General features: G+C 60.5%; 2 protein-coding genes across 9 annotated transcripts in view; both read left to right on the plus strand.

Annotated features, from left to right (window-relative positions):
* LOC149867837 (myosin-IIIb-like) overlaps positions 1-5,713 on the plus strand; it is a 42,487-nt gene extending 36,774 nt beyond the window's left edge. For both annotated transcript variants that reach the window (XM_090037399.1, XM_090037398.1), the window contains 5 exons: positions 668-757; positions 1,610-1,775; positions 2,203-2,505; positions 3,114-3,203; positions 3,916-5,713. In XM_090037399.1, coding sequence (XP_089893525.1) covers positions 668-757; positions 1,610-1,775; positions 2,203-2,505; positions 3,114-3,173 — 619 coding nt within the window. In that variant the 3' untranslated portion in view covers positions 3,174-3,203; positions 3,916-5,713. The remainder of the gene's footprint in view (positions 1-667; positions 758-1,609; positions 1,776-2,202; positions 2,506-3,113; positions 3,204-3,915) is intronic.
* CA9 (carbonic anhydrase 9) overlaps positions 5,454-19,209 on the plus strand; it is a 28,539-nt gene continuing 14,783 nt past the window's right edge. For 6 of the 7 annotated variants that reach the window (XM_090037404.1, XM_090037400.1, XM_090037407.1 and 3 more), the window contains exon 1: positions 15,029-15,279. In XM_090037404.1, the coding sequence (XP_089893530.1) occupies positions 15,132-15,279 (148 nt within the window). In that variant the 5' untranslated portion in view covers positions 15,029-15,131. Of the gene's footprint in view, positions 5,518-15,028; positions 15,280-19,209 lie in introns of those variants that run through there. The other variant, XM_090037406.1, reaches the window with a different exon arrangement.

The following is a 19,209-nucleotide window of genomic DNA, read 5'->3' on the forward strand; positions in this document are numbered from 1 at the left end:
ACTATGAAACTATGAAACTATGAGTCCTTTGGTCTCAGGCACCATGAATCTGTGGTGGCTGCTCTGGGTACCTGTGGAGGCGGGGGGGGGCAGGCATCTCCATGTGTTTCTTGTGGACGGAGCAGTCGTCACGGAAAGCCCAGGTTACATGTGGGTTTCAGTGGCTGAGCTCCCCTCCCTGGTCTCTGCCCCAGGGTAGGGTTGCTGCTGATGCATGCAGTACCCAACCTGGGGTAGCAGGCAGGCGCTCACTGCCCTCCGTGTCAGCTCCTCCTCCCACCAGGTCTGCAGCACCCATAGGGAACGCGGCCTCCCCCTGAACCCTCAGAGGCCTGTAGGGAGGCAGAGGGGAGGGGGCAGAGCTGGGATATCCCTGGGCTGAGCAGCTGACCCAGAGCCACCCCCTGACTGCAGCCCCAGGCCCTCGTCCTGCTCCCAGCTGCCGCTGCCTTGCTGGGGTATGGGGTCACTACTGCACCTCTCTGACACCAGGGTGGGTGCATGGCAAACCCATGCCTGAGCCAGGCAGATGGAGTCCCACATCCCCCCAGACTCACAGAGGATGCCCTGGCTGGAGCAGGGGCCAGGACGGGCAGCTCCGGAGCAATAATGCCTGGGGCCCCTGGCACGGGGTTGCTGCTCAGGGCACTGTGCCTCTTGCTTTCAGGGAAGCAGAGAACTTGCTGATGGACAAGCCTCTGGGCTGCTTCCTGGTCCGGATCAGCCAGAGCCGGCCAGGCTACACCCTGACGTATAGGTATGAAGCCTACCCTGGCCCCGCTGCTGGGACTAGGTTGGGGATGGCATTAACGCAGATTCTGCCATGGGCTGAGTGCCATGCCTGGAGACCCTGGTCAGGGTGCTTTGGACACTGCCCAGAGGGGCCACTGCGGCTCTGGTGGGCTTGGGCACAGTGGGGTCCGTGGGTGTGTGCTGGTGTGTACAGCACAGCAGGCAGGGCGGAGGGTGGTGCTGTTTGGGTGGGAAACAGATGCTGTATCTGGGGCTGCCAGGGCCAGCTGGAGGAAGGGCAGGAGGTGTCCTCCTGAGCATGGGTGCCAGACGGGCCTAGCAGGGCAGGGTTGGGTGCTGGGCATGGGACAGTGGGGTCTAGTGGGTGGAGCACTGGGCTGGCAGATGGTTGCCCAGGTTCCCTCCCATCTCTGTGCTGAGCACCCTTGTGGGTCTAGGTCAGGGGTGGGCAAAATGCAGCCCAGGGGCCAGATGCAGCCCACCAGGCCATTCTATCTGGCCTGCGGGGCCCCTAAAAAATTTAGAAAATTAATATTTATCTGCTCTGGGCTACCTGTCATGCAGCCCTCAATGGCTTGCCAAAACTCAGTAAGTGGCCCTCTGCCCAAAATAATTGCCCGCCCCTGGTCTAGGCAGAGGCCCCTTCCCTGTGGCCCCCTGCCCTGTTCCCCCTCCCAGACAAGTTGCTTGTGTGCATCTGACTCCATGTCCAGGAGGCCTCAGAGCAGCAGCCTGGCTTCTGGCCAGGGCAGGATTGTAGCGCAGCACAGCTAAGGGCTGTCGAGGTTCAGGCCCAGGGTCATGGGTGAGTTAGTTCGTTTATCCATCTGTCCCTGCCTCTGTCCATCCTCCCCAGGGGCACGACCCGCTGCCGCCACTATATGATTGAGGTGCAGCCCAATGCCCGGTACGTCATCCTGGGTGAGGATCGGGCACACGCCTCACTCACTGATCTGGTCCGGTACCACCGCACTGTGGGCATCCAGCCCTTCTTGGAGACACTGACAGTGCCCTGCGGGCAGGTGGGTGACACCAGGGCAGGCACCTGGGCTGTGCCCTGTGGGGCAGGCAGGTGGGTGACCCTAGGGCAGGGCAGGTGCCTGGGCTGTGTCCTGCAGGTAGCTGACTTGCCATAATGACATGTCCCTTGTCTATGAGCTGCTTAGGTGGCCTTGCTCCTCCTGTGCATGGCAGAGCACCAACCACTGGGCATGCCAACTTGGGACTCTGCTGGGGCTTTGCCTGCCCACTGCAGCCCTGGCTGCCTGGGGGCTCTTGACACCCTGGCCCCAATTGCTGTTAGTGGGAGCTGCCCCCCAGCAGGGATGATGCATACCCAGCCCCCATGGCGGTTTTGGCCCTGGAAGCTGTGGCCAGAGCCACAGTCCCCACTGCCCTCCAGGGTCTGCGGGGACTCTGTGGCTGCTGACCTCTGCCTCTGTCTTGCAGGGTGATGGAAGCGCTGACTACGAGGAGCTGTGGTGCCTCACAATAGCCCCAGGCTCTGCGGGCCAGCAGAAGGAGCCCCCTCCTGAAGGGCACCCACCCGCTGATGGCCGTGCCATGCCCGTGGGCACTGCTGCTGCCATCCTCAAGCGCATGCAGCTGCAGAAGCCCCAGAGATGCCAGAAGCCACCACCTGGCATGGAGGACAAGGGGGCCGAACTGTGCCTGGGTGAAGGGGAGCCGGCCCAGCGGGCCATCCCACGCCTCTACCCCTCTATTCGCCAGGCCATGCGGGAGATCCGCCGGGTGAGGAGGTTCATAGATTTCATAGATGTTTAAGTTTGGAAGGGACCTTAGTAAATCATCGAGTCCGACCCCCTGTCCTGGGCAGGAAAAAGCGCAGGGGTCAGACGACTCCAGCCAGGTGCTTGTACAGTCTCCTCTTAAAGACCTCCAGGGTAGGGGAGAGCATCACCTCTCCAGGAAGCCCGTTCCAGATTCTGGCAACCCTTACTGTGAAGAAAGTCTTCCTGATGTCCAACCTAAACCTATTCTCTGTCACTTTGTGGCCATTGCTCCTAGTTACTCCAAGGGATGCCCTGGTAAACAGAGTATCTCCTATTCCTTGCTGTCCTCCCCTTGATGAATTTGTAGATGGCTACTAGACCCCCTCTAAGCCTTCTCTTGCGGAGGCTGAAGAGATCCAGGTCCCTCAATCTCTCCTTCTAGGACCCTACCTGCAGGCCCCTAACCATATGAGTAGCCCTCCTCTAGACCCTCTGAAGGTTTTCCACATCCATCGTGAAGAGTGGCAAAACTGACTCCTGCAGGGCCTTGGGAAGGAGCAGGGAGGGACTGCAATGCCTGGTCCCTGCCGTTGGTCCCTGACATGGTATCTCTGCTTGGCCCCGCAGCTCTCGTCCGGGCCCTCTGACAGCACCTGGGCTGAGCTGTTGTCCAGCCCCCGGCACTGAGGGTGGCTGGGCCCTGGCAGGAGCAGTGAGGTAAGAGCTGGGCTGTGTGAAGGCTGCCTGAGCCCCATCCCCTTTCTGCTCCCTCCAGATCAGAGTGGGGACAGAGTAGGGGAGCTGCTGGCCTGACGGCCCCATGCTCTGTGCCACAGAGACTGGGGATGGAGTGGTGGCCTGAGCTGGGGGTGGGCTGGACTGTCAGGAGGTTGGTCCTATCTCTGGAGAGGAGAGGAAGGGGCCTGCCCAGCCTGAGGAGTCGCGAGGTTGGTCCTAACTGGGGCTACCGTAAACTCAGCTGTTCTCTCCGGGTCTGTCCTGCGGTTCTCCCTGGGTCTGGGACCTGCAGCAGGGGCACACCAGTGATGCCTGGAGTCTGGGACCAGCCTGGCTCCACTGCCCCAGCCCCGGGGTGGGTCTCAGGACTCCTCTGTCCTTACAGGCAGCCCGTAGTTAGGTCAGGCTGATTCAGCAGTGAAGGGAACGAGGCAGTCAGGGGGGTCCTGGGCTCTGGCATGTCCCCCAGGCCTGGCTCTGATGCCCTGGGCATGCTGTGAGAGGCCCCTGCTGTGCCCCTGGGCCACCCCAATGCAGAGCTCTCCAGACTGGCTGTGCTGGCGCGCCGTGTGCTGCACCCACGGTGCCTGTCCTGTGCCATGTGCTCGGCCCTGTGCCAGCGGGCAGAGCTGGGGCTACCAGGTGCAGCCTCTCCACCCTCCCTGAGCCCTACTTTCTGCCTCTCTTACAGGCAGACCCTGCTCAGCCCATGCTCCGGCATTGCAGGGCTACATGCCAGGTAGAAACACCAGGAAGATGCAGCCTCTTCTGTGGGGATGGGCCAGTGCCGTGCCTCTGATTGAGCCAGGGAGAAAAGCTCTGCTGCCGTTGGGATGCTGCATGCATCTGCAATCTATTAGGGAGGAGGAGATGGCAAGAGCTGAAGGCCTGGGGCAGCCCTGGGGAGGGGAGAGGAGAGAACATGTGCCCTCCCTGCACAGGATGTGCCCTCACAATTAGAGCCCGCGTTGTCAGCCCTTGCCCTCCTTGTCCTGTCTGTGCCTCGTTGGGGCGGGTGTGGGACGAAGCAAGACGACGTGCCCGTCTCTCAGCTGCAGTGTCGCCTGAGGCAGGGGTCCGAGGGGCTGGGCAGATCCCTCATCTCCAGCTGACGGTGATGAGATTCTGTGGCTCAGCTGCTCTCTGCCCGTGGAGACTGTGGGGTGGGGGCCTGGCCCTCGGGGCTGCCTGAGACCAGAGCCCATGCAGCAGCAGTGATCAATGGCTAGAGCCAAGGTTTGTGCTGGTGGCACCGTGGAGACCGTGTCCTGTTGCTGAGAGGGGCCAGGCTTGTGCGGGGCCAGGCTGACTGCACACTGTTGTGGGGCTGGAGCCCACAGCCACAACCAAGCTGCTCTTTTGGTTCCTGACGGGGCCATGGCTGCCTGTGCATACTCCGCTGCTCCTGCAAGCACTGCTGTTCCCTGTGGACACCATCCTGGCCTGTGGCTCTTGGGCCCTGGAGTGACCACTGTCATCCCAGCTGCTGAGAGGCTGCTGGTCACTTTGTGGGGAAAGAGAAACCTGGCCATGGGAGCAGCAAGCGCCACCCAAGCCCCAGGGCTTTGACTTTGGCTACTGAAACACCGGGCAGTGGCAGCAATAAAAGCACCATACGCTTGAGCCAGAGCTAGCGATGCCCAGGGAGCTTGTGCCACTGCCCCGGGGCAGTGAGCATCAGGCAGGTGGGCGGCCCTGCTCCCTGCGGGAGTGGTTCCTACTGACCCGGCTCTGGCTTTTGTGCCCTCAGACTTATGGGGACACCTGTGGTGCCTTGTTCTCTGGGCAGGGTCCTGTCTGGCATCACAAATGCACCCAGAGGGGTGAGGACAGTGAGCACGATGGCTCCTGTCTACCCAGGTCCCTGAGCAGCAGTCCAAGGCTGAAGCAGGGTGGATGCAGCCTGTGGAGGAATCCAGCTCCAGCCCCCTCCTCACCCCGGGGCTAGTCTGTTTCCCCTCCCTCTCGCTCAGGTGCCTGTCCCTCCGGTTGCTAAGCAGACAGCTCTGCCAGCCTGCCTGAGGACTGGTGAGGTGAAAGCTCCCTATTGTGTTACCGCCACTGACCTCGGGGCGTGGGGACAGGGGCTGGAGCCTCTGTCACTCCACGAGGTACCGATGATGCTTTTCAAATTGATTGGCCATCATCCAATAACACTTGCTCCTGACTGGATCCAGGGGATGATGTCAGAGACGTTATTTAAACGCCCCTTCTTCCTGGAAGGGGAAAGCCATATTAGGGAACCGGGGTAAGCGCTCTGCCTCTGGAGCGTTTCTAGGCTCCAGATGAACATGTGAGTAACTTACCTGAAACTTATCTAGAAATACAGCTTGCTGTGATGTACAAGTGTGTCAACCAGCTAATAAGCTGACACTGTTTGCTCTGGGTTATTCTTTGATACTTCTCTATCCTGTACCCTTCCCCAAGCCTACCCTCTTTAACCAATAAAGCTCTCCACTATAACAAGTGTGGTGGAGGGATTGGGCATGCCTGTTCTAGTCCCTATGCTTGGCTGACTAAGGGAAGCTACTGGAAGCACCTCAAGTTCTTGCAGTGGGTCAGGCACCCTCAAAGTCTACCAGGCCTGTGTACCTGGGGGCACAGGGCCCGGAGACAGTCCAGACCCCTGGGTGATGGCTGTGGTTACCCCAGGCTTGCGGGTGTGCTCCAGGAAGGGGGCGGGAGGGGTCCCAGGGGAGGCCCTCTGGAGCCTGGTGGGGAGGGGGGGGTACAGTGAGGTGGGTGGCTCAGCACAGAAGCGCCCCCTACTGGCCTGCCATACAGTCAGCCTGGGGAGCCCTACAATCCTCACTCATCCCTTGTGCAGCCCCCGTGGGGAACCTCCCGTGGAGAAGATCCCATCTCTCCCCTTAGCCAGGGACAAGGAGGAAGTTTGTCCTGGGGTCTAATCAAAGTCCACTTTGCTGCAGCTGGAAGCTGTTGCTTTGTGACCTGCCTGTGCAGCGAGGGAGCAGGGTTGTTGTCCTCTCCTTTATGGCAGCCCCTTGTGTTTGCAGGCTGGGGTGCTACAGCACCCCTTCTTCATCACCTTTTCTCCAAGCTGAGCATGGCTAGGGCTCTCTGCCATGCCCATACACTTAGCCTCCACACCCCTTTATCATATTCCTTGCCTGCCTCTGAAGCCTCTTTAAGTAACACGGAGCCCAGAACCACACCCAGGCCCCTAGATGAGGCCTAACCAGAGTGGCACCATCATCTCCCATGCCTTGCATCTAATCTTCCTACTGATGCAGCCCAAAATTGTATTTGTTTAGTCCCATCTGCACCATGCTGCAGACATGTGTCACGTCTGTGATTTATAGAAAGTCAGCGCCTTCTCCACAGTGCTCCCCCTGCCCCCCCAGCCACTTGGCTCCTGTTCTCTTGCTTTGCTGTCCATGGCTCCTCCCACGGCGCAGCACCTTGCCTTTCCTTGCTTGTGCTTCATCCCAAAGCCTCTGCCCAGGCTTTCACTCTCCCAAGATCCTTCTGCACTGCGCTCTGGTCCTCCAGCATATTTCAGTTTCATGTCACCTGCAGACTTTCATAGATTCATAGCTGCTAGGGTCGGAAGGGACCTCAATAGATCATCGAGTCTGACCCCCTGCATAAGCAGGAAAGAGTGCTGGGCCTACATTACCCCAGCTAGATACACATCCAACCTTCTCTTGAATACCTGCAGGGTAGGGGAGAGCACCACCTCCCTTGGGAGCCCGTTCCAGACCTTGGCCACTCGAACTGTGAAGAAGTTCCTCCTAATATCCAATTTAAATCTGCTCTCTTCTAGCTTGTGGCCATTATTTCTTGTAACCCCCGGGGGCGCCTTGGTGAATAAATACTCACCAATTCCCTTCTGTGCCCCCCTGACGAACTTATAGGCAGCCACCAGGTCGCCTCTCAACCTTCTCTTGCGGAGGCTGAAAAGGTCCAGTTTCTCTAATCTCTCCTCGTAGGGCTTGGCCTGCAGGCCCTTAACCATACGAGTGGCCCTTCTCTGGACCCTCTCCAGGTTATCCGCATCCTTCTTGAAGTGCGGCGCCCAAAATTGCACGCAGTACTCCAGCTGCTGTCTGACCAGCGCCCGATAGAGGGGAAGTATCACCTCCTTGGACCTATTTGTCATGCATCTGCTGATGCACGATAAAGTGCCATTGGCTTTTCTGATGGTTTCGTCACACTGCCGAACTTGAACAACACAGCTCTCCTGTTGCTCTCCTATTGCTTTAACCCAGAGCCCCTCCAGGCTTTACCTAACCCCCAGCCCGTTGGACACCACATGCCAGGCAACCTGGCCCGTGCAGTTCTCCCTGGCTGCCGGCAGGTGGGAGCAGTGCCCTGGCCACCGTGCCCAGGCAGTCACAGGTCCCTAGGTTTCCCAGTGCCAGTGCCCAGGCAGGCTGGGGTCAGGGGTCAGGACTCAGTCAGAGGCTGGGGGGGTGGGGGGGGTGACCAGGTGGGGGCAGCAGCTGATGCAAACAGCACTAGAGCAGGCTAAGCAGTCCTGGCTGGTATGAGCTCAGGCCATGCAGGGCTGGCAAGGGCACAGGTTTGAATGTCTGGTGTCTCCCAGCTGTGGACCCCTGGCAGGGCAGGGTGGGGGAGACCGAGTTCCCACACCAAGGCAGGATGGGTTTCCCGGCCATGTGTGGGGCAGCCCCATGCAATAGGATGGGCATGACTGAGCTCATACCCACTCGCAGGCAGGAAACAAGGGAAGTGCAGCAGGGAAAAACCCCATCTGCTCCCTGCCCTGCAGCTCCAGGGAAGCCAGTGGCTGGGCCAAGCTGGCTTCTACCTGGGAAGGCTAGGATGCCTATAAACTCACTAGGGGAGACCAGAAGGGTTTAGGGGAGACACTGTTTCCCCTGGCACCCCCTGGCATGACAAGGAACAATGGACACAAATTATTAGAGAGTAGATTTAAATTAGACATCTGCAAGAACTACTTCACAGTTAGGGCGGCTAGAAGCTGGAACCAACTTCCTAGGGAAGTGGTGCTGGCTCCTACCCTGGGGATCTTTAAGAAGAGGCTTGATGACTACCTGGCTGGACTCATTTGAGTCCAGTCTTTTCTCCCGCCCAGGCGGGGGGTCGGACTTGAAGATCTACAAGGTCCCTTCCAACCCGACTGCTGTGATTCTATGATGCACGTCTGAGTCTGAGTTGTTACCCTTGCCGTTGGGCAGCTTGTTGGGCTGGGCTTCCCCGCACCCTGCAGGGCCCTGCTGCTGCCTGCCCTGCCCTGCCCTGCCCTGCCCTGGCCCAACCCACCCCGCCCCACTTGTCAAAGCAGAGTTGCAGCAGTGCCTGGCCTCCCTACTGCTCATTGCAAGGTGCACTTGGGCCTGGCCTTGTGCCTCCAGTGCAGCCTGGGAGATGGCTGCCCTGGGCTGTGTTGGGCAGTGCCCCCAGAAGGGCCTGAGAGTCCCCTACCTACCTGGCAGGGGAGATGCTATGATCACCACCACAGTGAAAGGTAGTCTTGGTCCAGATGGTTTTGCTGTAGCAAACTCCCTATGAGAGTCTACTATAGCCACCCATGAGTGGATCTTGGCTACACACCTGTGTTATGGAGATGGGGGATCTCTCCCTAGCTGTCTTGTTTGGCCTTTTGGCTAAGGGGAAGCAACACCAAGATCTCTGAGCTCAGGCCTGCATGTAGGATGCCTTCCATGGATTTGTGAGCATCTGAAGCCACAGACTGCAGAATCTGAGAGGGAGGATACTTGCCGGTGGTAACACCACATGGACCTAACAACTGAGCTCTGCTCAGGTGATAGAATTTGAAACTGATTTGGCTAATTTGGCCTGAAACATGAAATAAAAATAAATAAAAAATAAATAAATAAGAGTTCCCTGCCCTAGGGCCTCCTATGGCTAGGCTGGGCTGCACCCAGTGGCTGTGACCAAGTGGCCTCACTCAGAGCCCCTGCATGGACTTTGGAGGTCTCAGCTGGATGCAGGTGGGACTACCCTCAGCACTAATGTCTCCTCTTCTCCAAGCCAGCCAGCAGCCTGGGGCAGTGTTTGAGGGTGGGGTGAAGTGGGGGTGAACTACAGGGCAGGGGCTGGGCCCTACTGCTCTTCAGCTGCCAGGTCCCAGGGATGCATGATGGAGTGCAGTCTGGGGCCATCTGACCATTTCAGCCCTGTCTTAGGGCTCCCTGCTCACAGCTCCCTGCTCAAGTGGTGTTGACTAGGGACCATTCTCTTTCCTGAGCTGTGTTGTGCCCTCCCTGACTTTGCTTTGCTTTTCGCCCTCTTGACATCACAGCCCCAGCCTCCAAGCATGCTTAACCTGCTGCTGCGTGACCATCCTGTGCAGCTATGAGCACTGACCCAGGGCAGCTCCTTCCCCTCACAGAGGAAGCCCTGAACCAGAAGTGGGGCTGGCAGCATGACCAAGCATCAGTGACTCAATGGTGCTGCTTGCATCATCTGTGCTCCCGCCAGCAAGTCGCGGCTGGTCCCGGGTAGCACGGAGCCGGAAGGAGGATTTCCCAATGTGCAGAGGGTTATGCAGTTTTAGCAAGCCTGGTGGCTCACTCACCCTCCTGGACGTCAGCTGCTCCTCCCCAGAAGCCACCTCATGCTGAGGCAACATGAGCCAGGAGCTGTGGGGCTGGGGCTATAGCACCCCTCATTTCCGAGGGTTTCCTGTCTTACCCCGTGCAGCTGCCTGCCCAGCACAGCACAGTGTTGAAGGGGCCGCCGACAGGGGCTGAGCTCCAGGCTCACATGTCCACTGGCAATGGAGACACAGCATGACCTCAGGCTGAGACACCAAGTTAAAAGGAAGGCTGTATGACTCGGTTCTTGAACTGGTGAAATTAGGAGAGATGATTAGTAAAGCCAGTTAGCAGAGGAGGTCCAGGGTTTTGACCTGGAGTATTGCTAGGTCACAGTAAAGGGGGAAGACTTGTAAGGGAGGTTCCTGGCCCCAAAGAAATGAATACCTGCCTCCAAAGAGGACATTAAGATCCCTTGGGGGGGAAAGGCCTGATCAGCAAACCTGGCTTAACGCTGGCAGGGAAGAAGCGTGAGGATGAGGTGAGATGTGCCTGAGCAGCACCAAGTTGTGACATGAAAAGGACATTTTAAGAAATAGCAACAGGTTCATTAGCCAAAAAAACAGAAAGAAAACAAGGCTGAGAAAAACGGGACAGGTCAGGGTAGAGACTGCAGCTGATTCATACATGGTCCAAAACCTGCCTGAGTTACTTTCAGTGGTGATGATCATGTTGAATCTGGGGGCAAAGGCAGGACAGTGGATGGGAATGAGGGTCTGGGGTTGGAAATGTGACTCACTACAGCTGATGTGCTTTGGTCAGGAAGATGAATAACCTCCACTCCAAGATCCAGAGAGAACTGGCAGGCCAGATCCCAGGTCTGGGGTCAAATTGGAGTGGTGTCACCTGCCTGGGGAATAGTGAGCACAGTGCCTGTGTTTAAGGAGTGGTGAAAGATCCTTGTGCCCAAGCTCAGGTGTTTTTAGAGAAGCTCTATAGGCAAGACTACTCAGACATGGAGCTGTGGAGAACTGGGCAAAACGCAGTGCTGACTTGCCAACCTGAAAGGGAACCGAGCTCAGTGGGAATCGTTTGTATCTGAACAGAGGAAACACTGGACTTCAGGCCCCTGGGGAAAATGACAGGTTAAACTGGTGAAGATGGAGACTAGGAGAATTGCGAGGTGAGGACAGACCTGGCTTACAGTGGGTGATGCTGAAAGGGGAATGGCCAGGCCAAGGAGTGCCAATGCATGGAGCTGGATGGCTCTGTAGCATTTTCACTGATGATCCAACAGAGAGGCTTGGAGCATGCGGATGAGTGTGTGCATGGCCCATGGCTGGGGGTGTGTGCAAGGCCAGGACACAGTAGGACAAAGAGCCTGCAGGGAAGACTGAGCATGGTGCAGGGTGCACAGTCCTACCCATAGGGAGCGATAAGTAGGAGACAATTATGAGCTGGCAGCTCGTTAATTAGACATAAGAGATAGGGAGAAACTATGAGCCAGCAGGGTGAGGAGACTGAGAGAGGTGTGGCTGCTCTTGGGAGGTTTCAGGGGAGGCATGTCTACTAGGGACAGGTCATGCTGGTGCTCTGGAGACTGATTCGGAGGCAGGAGCATCGGCAGGCAACAGCCTGCTTCTTCTGATGCTAGGAATAGCCTGTACGTAGCAGGGAGCAGGGTGAGATCAGGGACACTGCCTGGAGAGGTGAGGAGGGGTTGATCAGATGGACTGAGATGGGCAAAGCAGGTGCACCTGGTGGGATACCAGAGCTAACAGCTACCCCAGGTGATGGGAGGAGAATCCGCAGTCCCTGCTGAGACCGTGGCCATTACAATCCAGCCTGGGAACAATTTCACATTAATTTTGTAAAGTTTTCCGTTTTGAAGAACAGCTACACTGAGGTCAGCCATGGGATATCCAAGAGTCAAAGCCTTCTGCCACCAGCTTGTGAGTCTCTGCAATGGATGCCCGATCAGTGTCCATTCCTTCTTTCATGTAGGGATCACCCTGTTGTCTGAGGTAGACAGCAGAGGGGCACTGTGCATAGGGGATGGTGGATATGATGGGGATTCAGGACCAGGGGAACGAAGTGTGAAATGGGAGGCCCCTCCCTAGCTTGCTCCTGTGGCCATGTGGCTGAGGGCAGGCGAAACTTGGGGGCATCTGAACCACTGCATTGGATCTGTGGGCAAAGGGGGCTGTCAGACATGATTGCCTGTGACAGAGGGGCAGGGCCTGCTTCTCCCCTGGCACGTGTTCCTGAAGGCACGGGGTAGTGCTGCATCTATCCCAGTGGCTGCTCCATGCTTGCCTAAAATGGGGACAGGCAGCCTCCACAACTGGTTTCCGTAGAGCAGAGCTGCCTTTGCCATCTGCCTGCAGCTGCTCTGGGTGAGGCAAAGGCTTGTGTGCATGTCCTGTCCCACCAGAGGTTCCTGGGACTTGGCCCAGCCTCCCTGCTCCCATGAGCACTGAAGCAGAGCTTGGTTGCTTGCAGCCGGATGGGGCTGGTGCTGGCAGTCCCCTGCGACCCAAAGTGCTACTCTTGGGAGTGTGCCAGGGTGACTGTAGGGAGGCTGGAGCCAGCCTTTCATTGTTGCTCAAACCTGCCAGGGCCTACAGCTCAATGCAGCATGGTGTGTGGTCCTGGCCAGGCCTGCACCCCGGCCCCTTAGGCTGCCCATTTTCTGCAGCCCTGAGACCTAGCGGCCTAATGAGTCCGGAGTGCCTGGCAGGGGGTGTCCTTGTGCATGGGCAGTCCCAGACCCTCCTGGGGAGTGGGGGCTGGACCCTGGGTGCCTGCCCAGCTGCTAGTTCAGTCTTGCATGTGCATGCTTGCACCCCACCTCCAAGCAGCCTCTGGTGCAGGGCGGAGTGGCTCCAGATGAAGTTGCTGCAATGGCTCCTGCCCCAGCAGATCAGGAAGGCTCCCAGGGGCATGGATCCCTACAGAGGCTGGGGAAGCACAGATCACAGGCAGGGCTATCAGTGCTGGGCAGGTGGACTGAAGCACAGGCCAAGCATCACTTCCTCCTCAGGCCTTGTAAATGCATGGAGTGACCTTCTTAGCTCCAGGAGGAGATGGGTCCAGCACTGAGCTGGGGGGGGCGGGCTGGGCAGGGAGTGGGGAGGATGGGATTGGGGGGGCACCTCCTCAGCCTATGCCCAGAACAGGGGCTGGGATTTCAGACATGCCCTGTGCTCTGCCTCCTGCTGACTGGCTCTAGCCAGCCATACACTGCACTTGTGGATGATGATTGGTTCCTGCTGCCTGGATCCTGTTCTGGGCTGTAACCCTGGCACCAGAGAGAGCTGCGGTGCCCAGTCCAGGCCTGTGGGTCCTGTTCTAGGGGGAGGGCCTCAGGTTGGGGCCACAGCACCAAGCAGCCCATAAGGAAGTCTGCGGCCAGCAGCAGGGAGGCATCAGTCCAGGTACAGGAGATGGCCTAAGGCAGTGGTTCCCAACCTTTTTAAAATTACGAACTGGTGGGAGCAGAAGTGGGATGGGGCTGCCTGTCTCCCAGGGCTGCCCCACCACCCAGCTTTAACCCTGGAAGCTCAGCTTTAACCCCAGAACATACTCACCTGGGTGGACAGATTGGGGGGAAAGGGGAGGGCAAGCCAGTGGCTCCTGACATGACCTGGCAGCTAACCCTTTGCGGCCCAGGCCATGGCCTGGTGGTTGGAAACCTCTGCCCTAAGGCAGCCTGGATACAGGGTGGGCAGTGCTGTGCCACTGCAGTGCTTGCCACGCTCTCTTCTCCTGTGGAGCAGCTAGGGTCAGGCGGATTCAAGGCTCCCCTAGGCTCATGCACTGGCCTCCCCCTTCCCCTCCCTGCAGCAGCAGCAGACTAGCCCCATGCCAACAGGAGCTCACGGGCTGTGTTTGTGCCATTCCCTCCAGGGGCTGGGAGGACTGTGCTGGTCAAGCCTGGGGCCGGGGGGGGGAGGGGGGGTATGCAGCCAGGCTCGAGGCTGTGGGGGGTGTGCATGCCTCCAGGCATGACAGTTCCTAGCTGCAGAAGGTGCCTGCAGCAGTCACAGCACTGCAACCACAAATGCAGGAGGCAGCGGGCCCAGGTGGCCTGCTCAGTCACTGCCCTTGAGGCCATCCAGCCTGCCTCACCTGCCCCTCTGACCCACGCTGATCCCAAGGAGCTGCCTTCCCTGGCAGGGGAAACACCGTGACCAAGGTGGTGTCCTACTTGCACCCAGGGATAACCGCTTTCCTGGCATGGGGTAGCACCCGCAGAGGTAACGTAGTTTTACACCCATTTTATGGACATGGGAGACTCCTCCCTAGCTTACTTCTGCAGCCATAAGGTTGAAGGCAAGCAAAACTCGAGGGTATCCGAACCTCAAGCCTCCAGGCTTGGGCCTGCACGTAGGATGCCTGCCAAAGCATTTGGAAACATCTGATGCCCCAGGTGGGGTGGAAGATGTCTGCTGGTTGAAGGGCCACTTATGGTTCTTGAGTGACTCACAGATTCGGATTTGGCTTGAAACATGAACAATTTCCACCCTGCCCAAAAAAGCTGCCTGCCCTTGGCCCTGCTGCAGCCCTGAGTCTGCACAGTGTCCTGGGCTTGGCTCTGAGCCCATGGTGCCATCCTGAATGTTGCAGAGAAGGGACTGGGACTGGTGGCCCATGGCAGAGCTGGGGCTGTGCTCTGCAGCTCCCGGAGGGCCAACGGCCAGGGGCCCAGGGCAGGCATCTGCCGAGGTGCGGTATTGCTCTGAACCCTACAGTCCTTCGCGGGTGGTGGCCACTGCCCCAGCAGCAGTTTCCACCCCACAGCTGGTTCCCTCCACGAATGGAGCTGGGCAGCAGGACGCAGTTTCCCCCGGGTGCTGGAGCCCCGCACACACCGGCCGACAGACCCGCGGGACAAGCAGCCGCGTCACCCACGGAGCGGAGCCGTCCCCGCGCGCGGCTCGGGCGAGTGGGGCCGGGACGCAGCGCCGCGATGCGCGTGGCCGGCGTTGGGGGCGGTTTGGCTGCGCTGCCCGGGCCACTGCGGGAGCGGAGCAGCCCCGTGGCCGCGACCCCGGCGCGCCGGGCAGGGAGAGGCTGAGCCCGGCCCACTGGCACCTGCGCAGCTCCGGGAGCCGGCTCGGCTCGGCTCGGCCCGGCCCGGCAGCGGGCCCCAGCTGCGCGAAGCTGCCGTCGGGGCACTGCGGAGGGGCCCGTGGGGGGCTCGGTCCGCCCCGCCCCGCCCCGCTCCGGCCGGCCGGGCAGGCGGGCAGGGACTTTGGCTCCAGCCCGCGGCCGCTATAAAAGGTGAGCGCGGGTGAGTCACAGCCCCCTGCCCTCTCTCGCCTCGCGCACACGCCGCTCCGCTCCGCTCCGCTCCGGGCGGCTCCGGGGCCGGCTGCTCCGCACCAGCGGGGAGATGGGTTGCTCCCGGCCGGGGCCGAGGCTGGGGCTCGCCCTCGCCCTCGCCCTCGCCCTCGCGCTCCTGCTGTTGACGGCGCCGGCCCGGGGGGAGGACGAGTCGGAGTCCGAGTCGGAGCACGAGCACGCCCCGCACGCCGGGACAGGTGAGCGCCGGGCTCTGCCGGGACCGCGCGGGCAGGGGCGGCTGCCAGCGCCCCCTGAGCTGAGCCTGGCCCGAGTCCCCCGGGCAGGTGTCGGCGGGGGGCGCCGGACCCGCTTGTGGGCCGCGCACAGACTACCCCCCCGCTTGGGGCTCCGGGCGCACGCGGACAGCGCCTCGGCTCCCCGCCCGCCGGCACCGCGACCTTCCGGCGCCCGCTCCCCTCGGGCTCCTGCCTCCGTGCCGGGCAGGATCCGCTGTTCCGGCGCCCCCGGGAAAGCGGCGGCGCCTCTGCCAGCTCGGAGAGGAGCGGCGGCCCGGCCTCCCGCAGGGCTTTGTTTCGCTGCGAAGCCGGCGGGCCACAGGAGGGCTCCGGGGCGCGTGCTAGTGGCTAGCCTGGGTTAGCAGCTTTGGGGTGAGCGGCTCTGGAGTGAGTGCTGGCAGCTAGCCCGGGTTAAGGGCTCTGGGTCCAGCCTGTGCCAGAGCAGCGGGTTCAGAGCTGAGCCGGGATTATGTTAGCAAGAGCTTGGTGGCATGGACTTTGGTGGGCCTCCTCTTGGAGGAGTGGGCCTCCTCAGTGGGGAGCTGATTCTGTGGGTGGCCACAGGGCTGGGTGCCGGGGCTAACCTCTGTGCCCCTGGGTGCAGTGCTCTGATTCCCGGAGACGCGGCTGGGCACTGGGAGCACAGAGCAGCGTGGGGCTCTCCCAGCATCCTCCCAGGCTCTGCCGTGCCCAAGGTGGGGCCTCTGCAGCTTCATCCCAGGCCCAGGCTCACGGGGTGGGGGTGGTCACAGGGCTTGAAGAGGCTGGCGGGGTGCAGCAGCCCAGGCAGCGTTGGGGCTGGGGTGCAGCACTGACCGGCTGGTGGAGTGTGAGGGGGTCCCCAGGCTCCATGATGCACTTCAGCCCCATTAGACTTCATCATGAGTTCTGGCCGGGCCAAGCGAGTGCTGCCCATGTCTGAGCACCAGGGCTCTGCTGTCCATGGGCCTGTGTCTTGCTGCCTGGTCCATCCTGGTGGCAGGCAGCTCCGCATCTACTGCCGCTCTGGCCAGGCCGCTCTGCCCAGCTGGTGCCAGAGGTGGTGTCATTGGGGTGCCTCCTGCTCGCCCAGGGAGTTTTCTTCCCCACTAAAGATGCCTGTGTCTGTGTCAAGGGGCTGGTGTAATGCTGCTCTGAGACTAGACAGTGCATTTGTCTGGGGTGGCTTGGTCTTGTCTCAGGCAGGGATTGGACTACAGGTGATGTCTGGGATCCCCTCCTGCACACATCTCTAGGACTCCCCTCTTCTCCTCTGTCCCACTGGCTGCAGAGAGAGAGAGTGTGTGTGTGTGTAGGGGGGAGGCTACTCTGGTGTCTCTAGCATGGGGGCTGAGAGGGAACTGCAAGGAGAGGTTGGCTCAGGTGGGTCCTGCTTCACCTGCACCCCCAGGGCAGTCAGCCCTGACCTGGACAGCTTATGCCACACACTCCTGCAGCACCAGGCCAACTGGGGCTCTTGTGTGGGTCTCAGGTGTACACGTGCCCTGCTGAGGGGGGAGGGTTGTTCCCGTGCTCTCAGCTGGGCAGTGGGGCTGAGCCCAAGGGCAGGGTGCTGGAGCCCGTGGTGCAGTGTGGCTGCAGGGGGCTGTGGTTGTGGCTGCATGCTGGAAGCTCCAGGATGGTTGTTGCAGCATGGGTACTGCAATCGCATCCTCCATGCAGGCTGGCAGCTTGGAACTGAGACCAGGAGCAAATCAGGCTGGGCACCGGCCTGGGGCACTGATGGGTGCAGGGCGGGGGCCTGGGTGGTGGTGCAAGGGGTCATGCCCATAGCCTCATGCTGCTTGCGCTGTCGAGGTCTCATGTCAGCTTCACCCTGACCCACCCCCTCTGTCTCAGCCATAACTCATCACCTGCGTCATCCCCGTCCTCCCAGCCCAGGGCTCTCCCGCAGTGGACCCCTCCCAGTTGTCCTAGCTGGTGCCCAGGTGAGGCTGCCAGTCCTGTGGCTGGGCTGTGGCCCTGGGCTTTGTGCCCTGCCTCTTGCCCCTGTGCTTGCTGTGGGGCAACTCTGCTGCCTCTGACTCAGGGGAAGTTGTGGCCTGCGGCTTGGAGTCATGGTTTTGAGTTAGCTGCTTCACAGAATCCTGGATTCCCCCCTCCCCCGTGCAGTCACTTCCTCCAGCAATGCACAAAGGCCATGTTGCCCCCATGCAGCCTCTGGAGGAGGTGGGGAGCAAGGCCTGCCCGCAAGTGTCGGGGAGAGGCAGCGCCCACGTCGCCAGGCAGATGCTGTGCTGACAGTTTGCTGGGGCAGGGTATGTCTGCGTGCATCCAACCCCTCAACCCAGCCTCGGATCCATTGCAGATAACTACTAAGGCTGAACTGGGAGGCCAGGGGCCCTGGGTAGGTGTCACGCCTCTGCCCAGCTTGCTGACGGGCCAGGCTCTGCAGGCATGTGGAGGGAGTACTCCTAGGTCCTGCTTCCGCAGTGTAGGGGTACCTGGGGCTTCCCTTGGCCAGTGTCCTACTGCCACAAGTTCACCTCCCAGGAAAGGGTTAGCTGTGACTTGCTCCCCTCCTTTCCCCTTGCTCTCAGCCGGGTGCTAGCAAGCCCCCCCTCCATACACCTACAGGCAGGGAAGGGTCTGGGAAATGCAGGCTGGTGCTGTGCTGTGCATGCCCTTGACCTTCCTTTGCAGACATGGAGGCCTCTGTGGGAAGCTGGCTGGTGTCCCAGACCTGGATGCTGCTCCATCTACCATGCGGGAGCACAGTGCACGTTCTGCTACCACTGGCAGCAGATTAGGGGCTGGTCACAGGGTTTGCACCCAACACGGCTTGTGAGCCAGGCTGTGGGCACCGTGCAGCAGAGCTGGGGAGGGGGCTGGTGGTGGTAGCACATGGGCCTGGCCAGAGCTCCCCTGGACTGGTGCCAGGCGGGAGGTCTGGGATGGAGAAGCTGAACTGTGAGCCCTAGCACAAGGCAGGGGGTGCGGAGCTCTGCATGCCTTGCACTGTGGCAGTAATGAGACCATGCCTCAGGGAAGAGGAGGGGGCTGGGCCACTCTGAGCTTTTACCCCCTTGGACCTGGGGGTGGGCAGGGCACTCAGACCTTGGTGTGGGGGCTGCTGGGCAGTGCTGCACCAGTGCACATTGGTGGGGAAATCCATCAGCCCGCGCTTAGCAAAGCCTGGGGATGATCAGGGTGTGGGGCTGCTTTCTTCCCACCCTTTTGGCCTTGGACACGGGGGCGCTGCCTGCTGCACTTGGTACCCCACTGCCTGTGGCTCTGGGGCCATCTCTAGGCTCGCAACAGTCGGCACATGGCCCCAGAAATGCTGGGGTGGCTGGCCGGGGCCCTGAGGACAGTTGAATGCACCTCTGCAAGTGGGTGAGGGCCAAGGGGCCACATACAGGCCAGAAGCCCTGATGCCCTGTCCTGTCACCTCTGCTGGGTGCTGGTGCCAGTGGGGGCTGTGCAGCGTGCGAGAGCAGAGCCAGGGCTGGGTTCCCGGCAGCTCCAGTGTGCCCCCCCTCCTAGCTCCCAGGCAGCCTCCAGGTCCGATTCTGTCCAACCAGCGCAGCTCTGAGCTGCGGCCCCCCCCTTCTCCCCACGGCCCATTCGGGCCCAGTGGGGTGGACATGCCACGCTGCCTGCTCTTAATGGCAGCGCCTGCCTGTGTTGCTTGTGTCACAGAAGGTGTGGAGCCAGGGCTGGCTGCTACACTGGTTTCCTCGAAGCATGGGGTGGGGACGCAATTACGGAAGGACCAGGCTGAACCGCAGGCTGAGGAATTACCCGCAGGGGAGGGGGACGGGGATGTGCCGGGCCCGGCTTAGAGGGCACTTCGCGCTGCCTGGCGGGACCCAGCATGTTCTGAGCTCTGCTGCCGTGGCTGCTTCCTCACTGCAGCAGCCCTCCCATGCCAGCTGTCCCTGGTGCTGC

Source organism: Crocodylus siamensis, chromosome 3, assembly GCF_052110815.1.
Source record: "Crocodylus siamensis isolate JL-2025a chromosome 3, ASM5211081v1, whole genome shotgun sequence".
NCBI lineage: Eukaryota > Metazoa > Chordata > Crocodylia > Crocodylidae > Crocodylus > Crocodylus siamensis.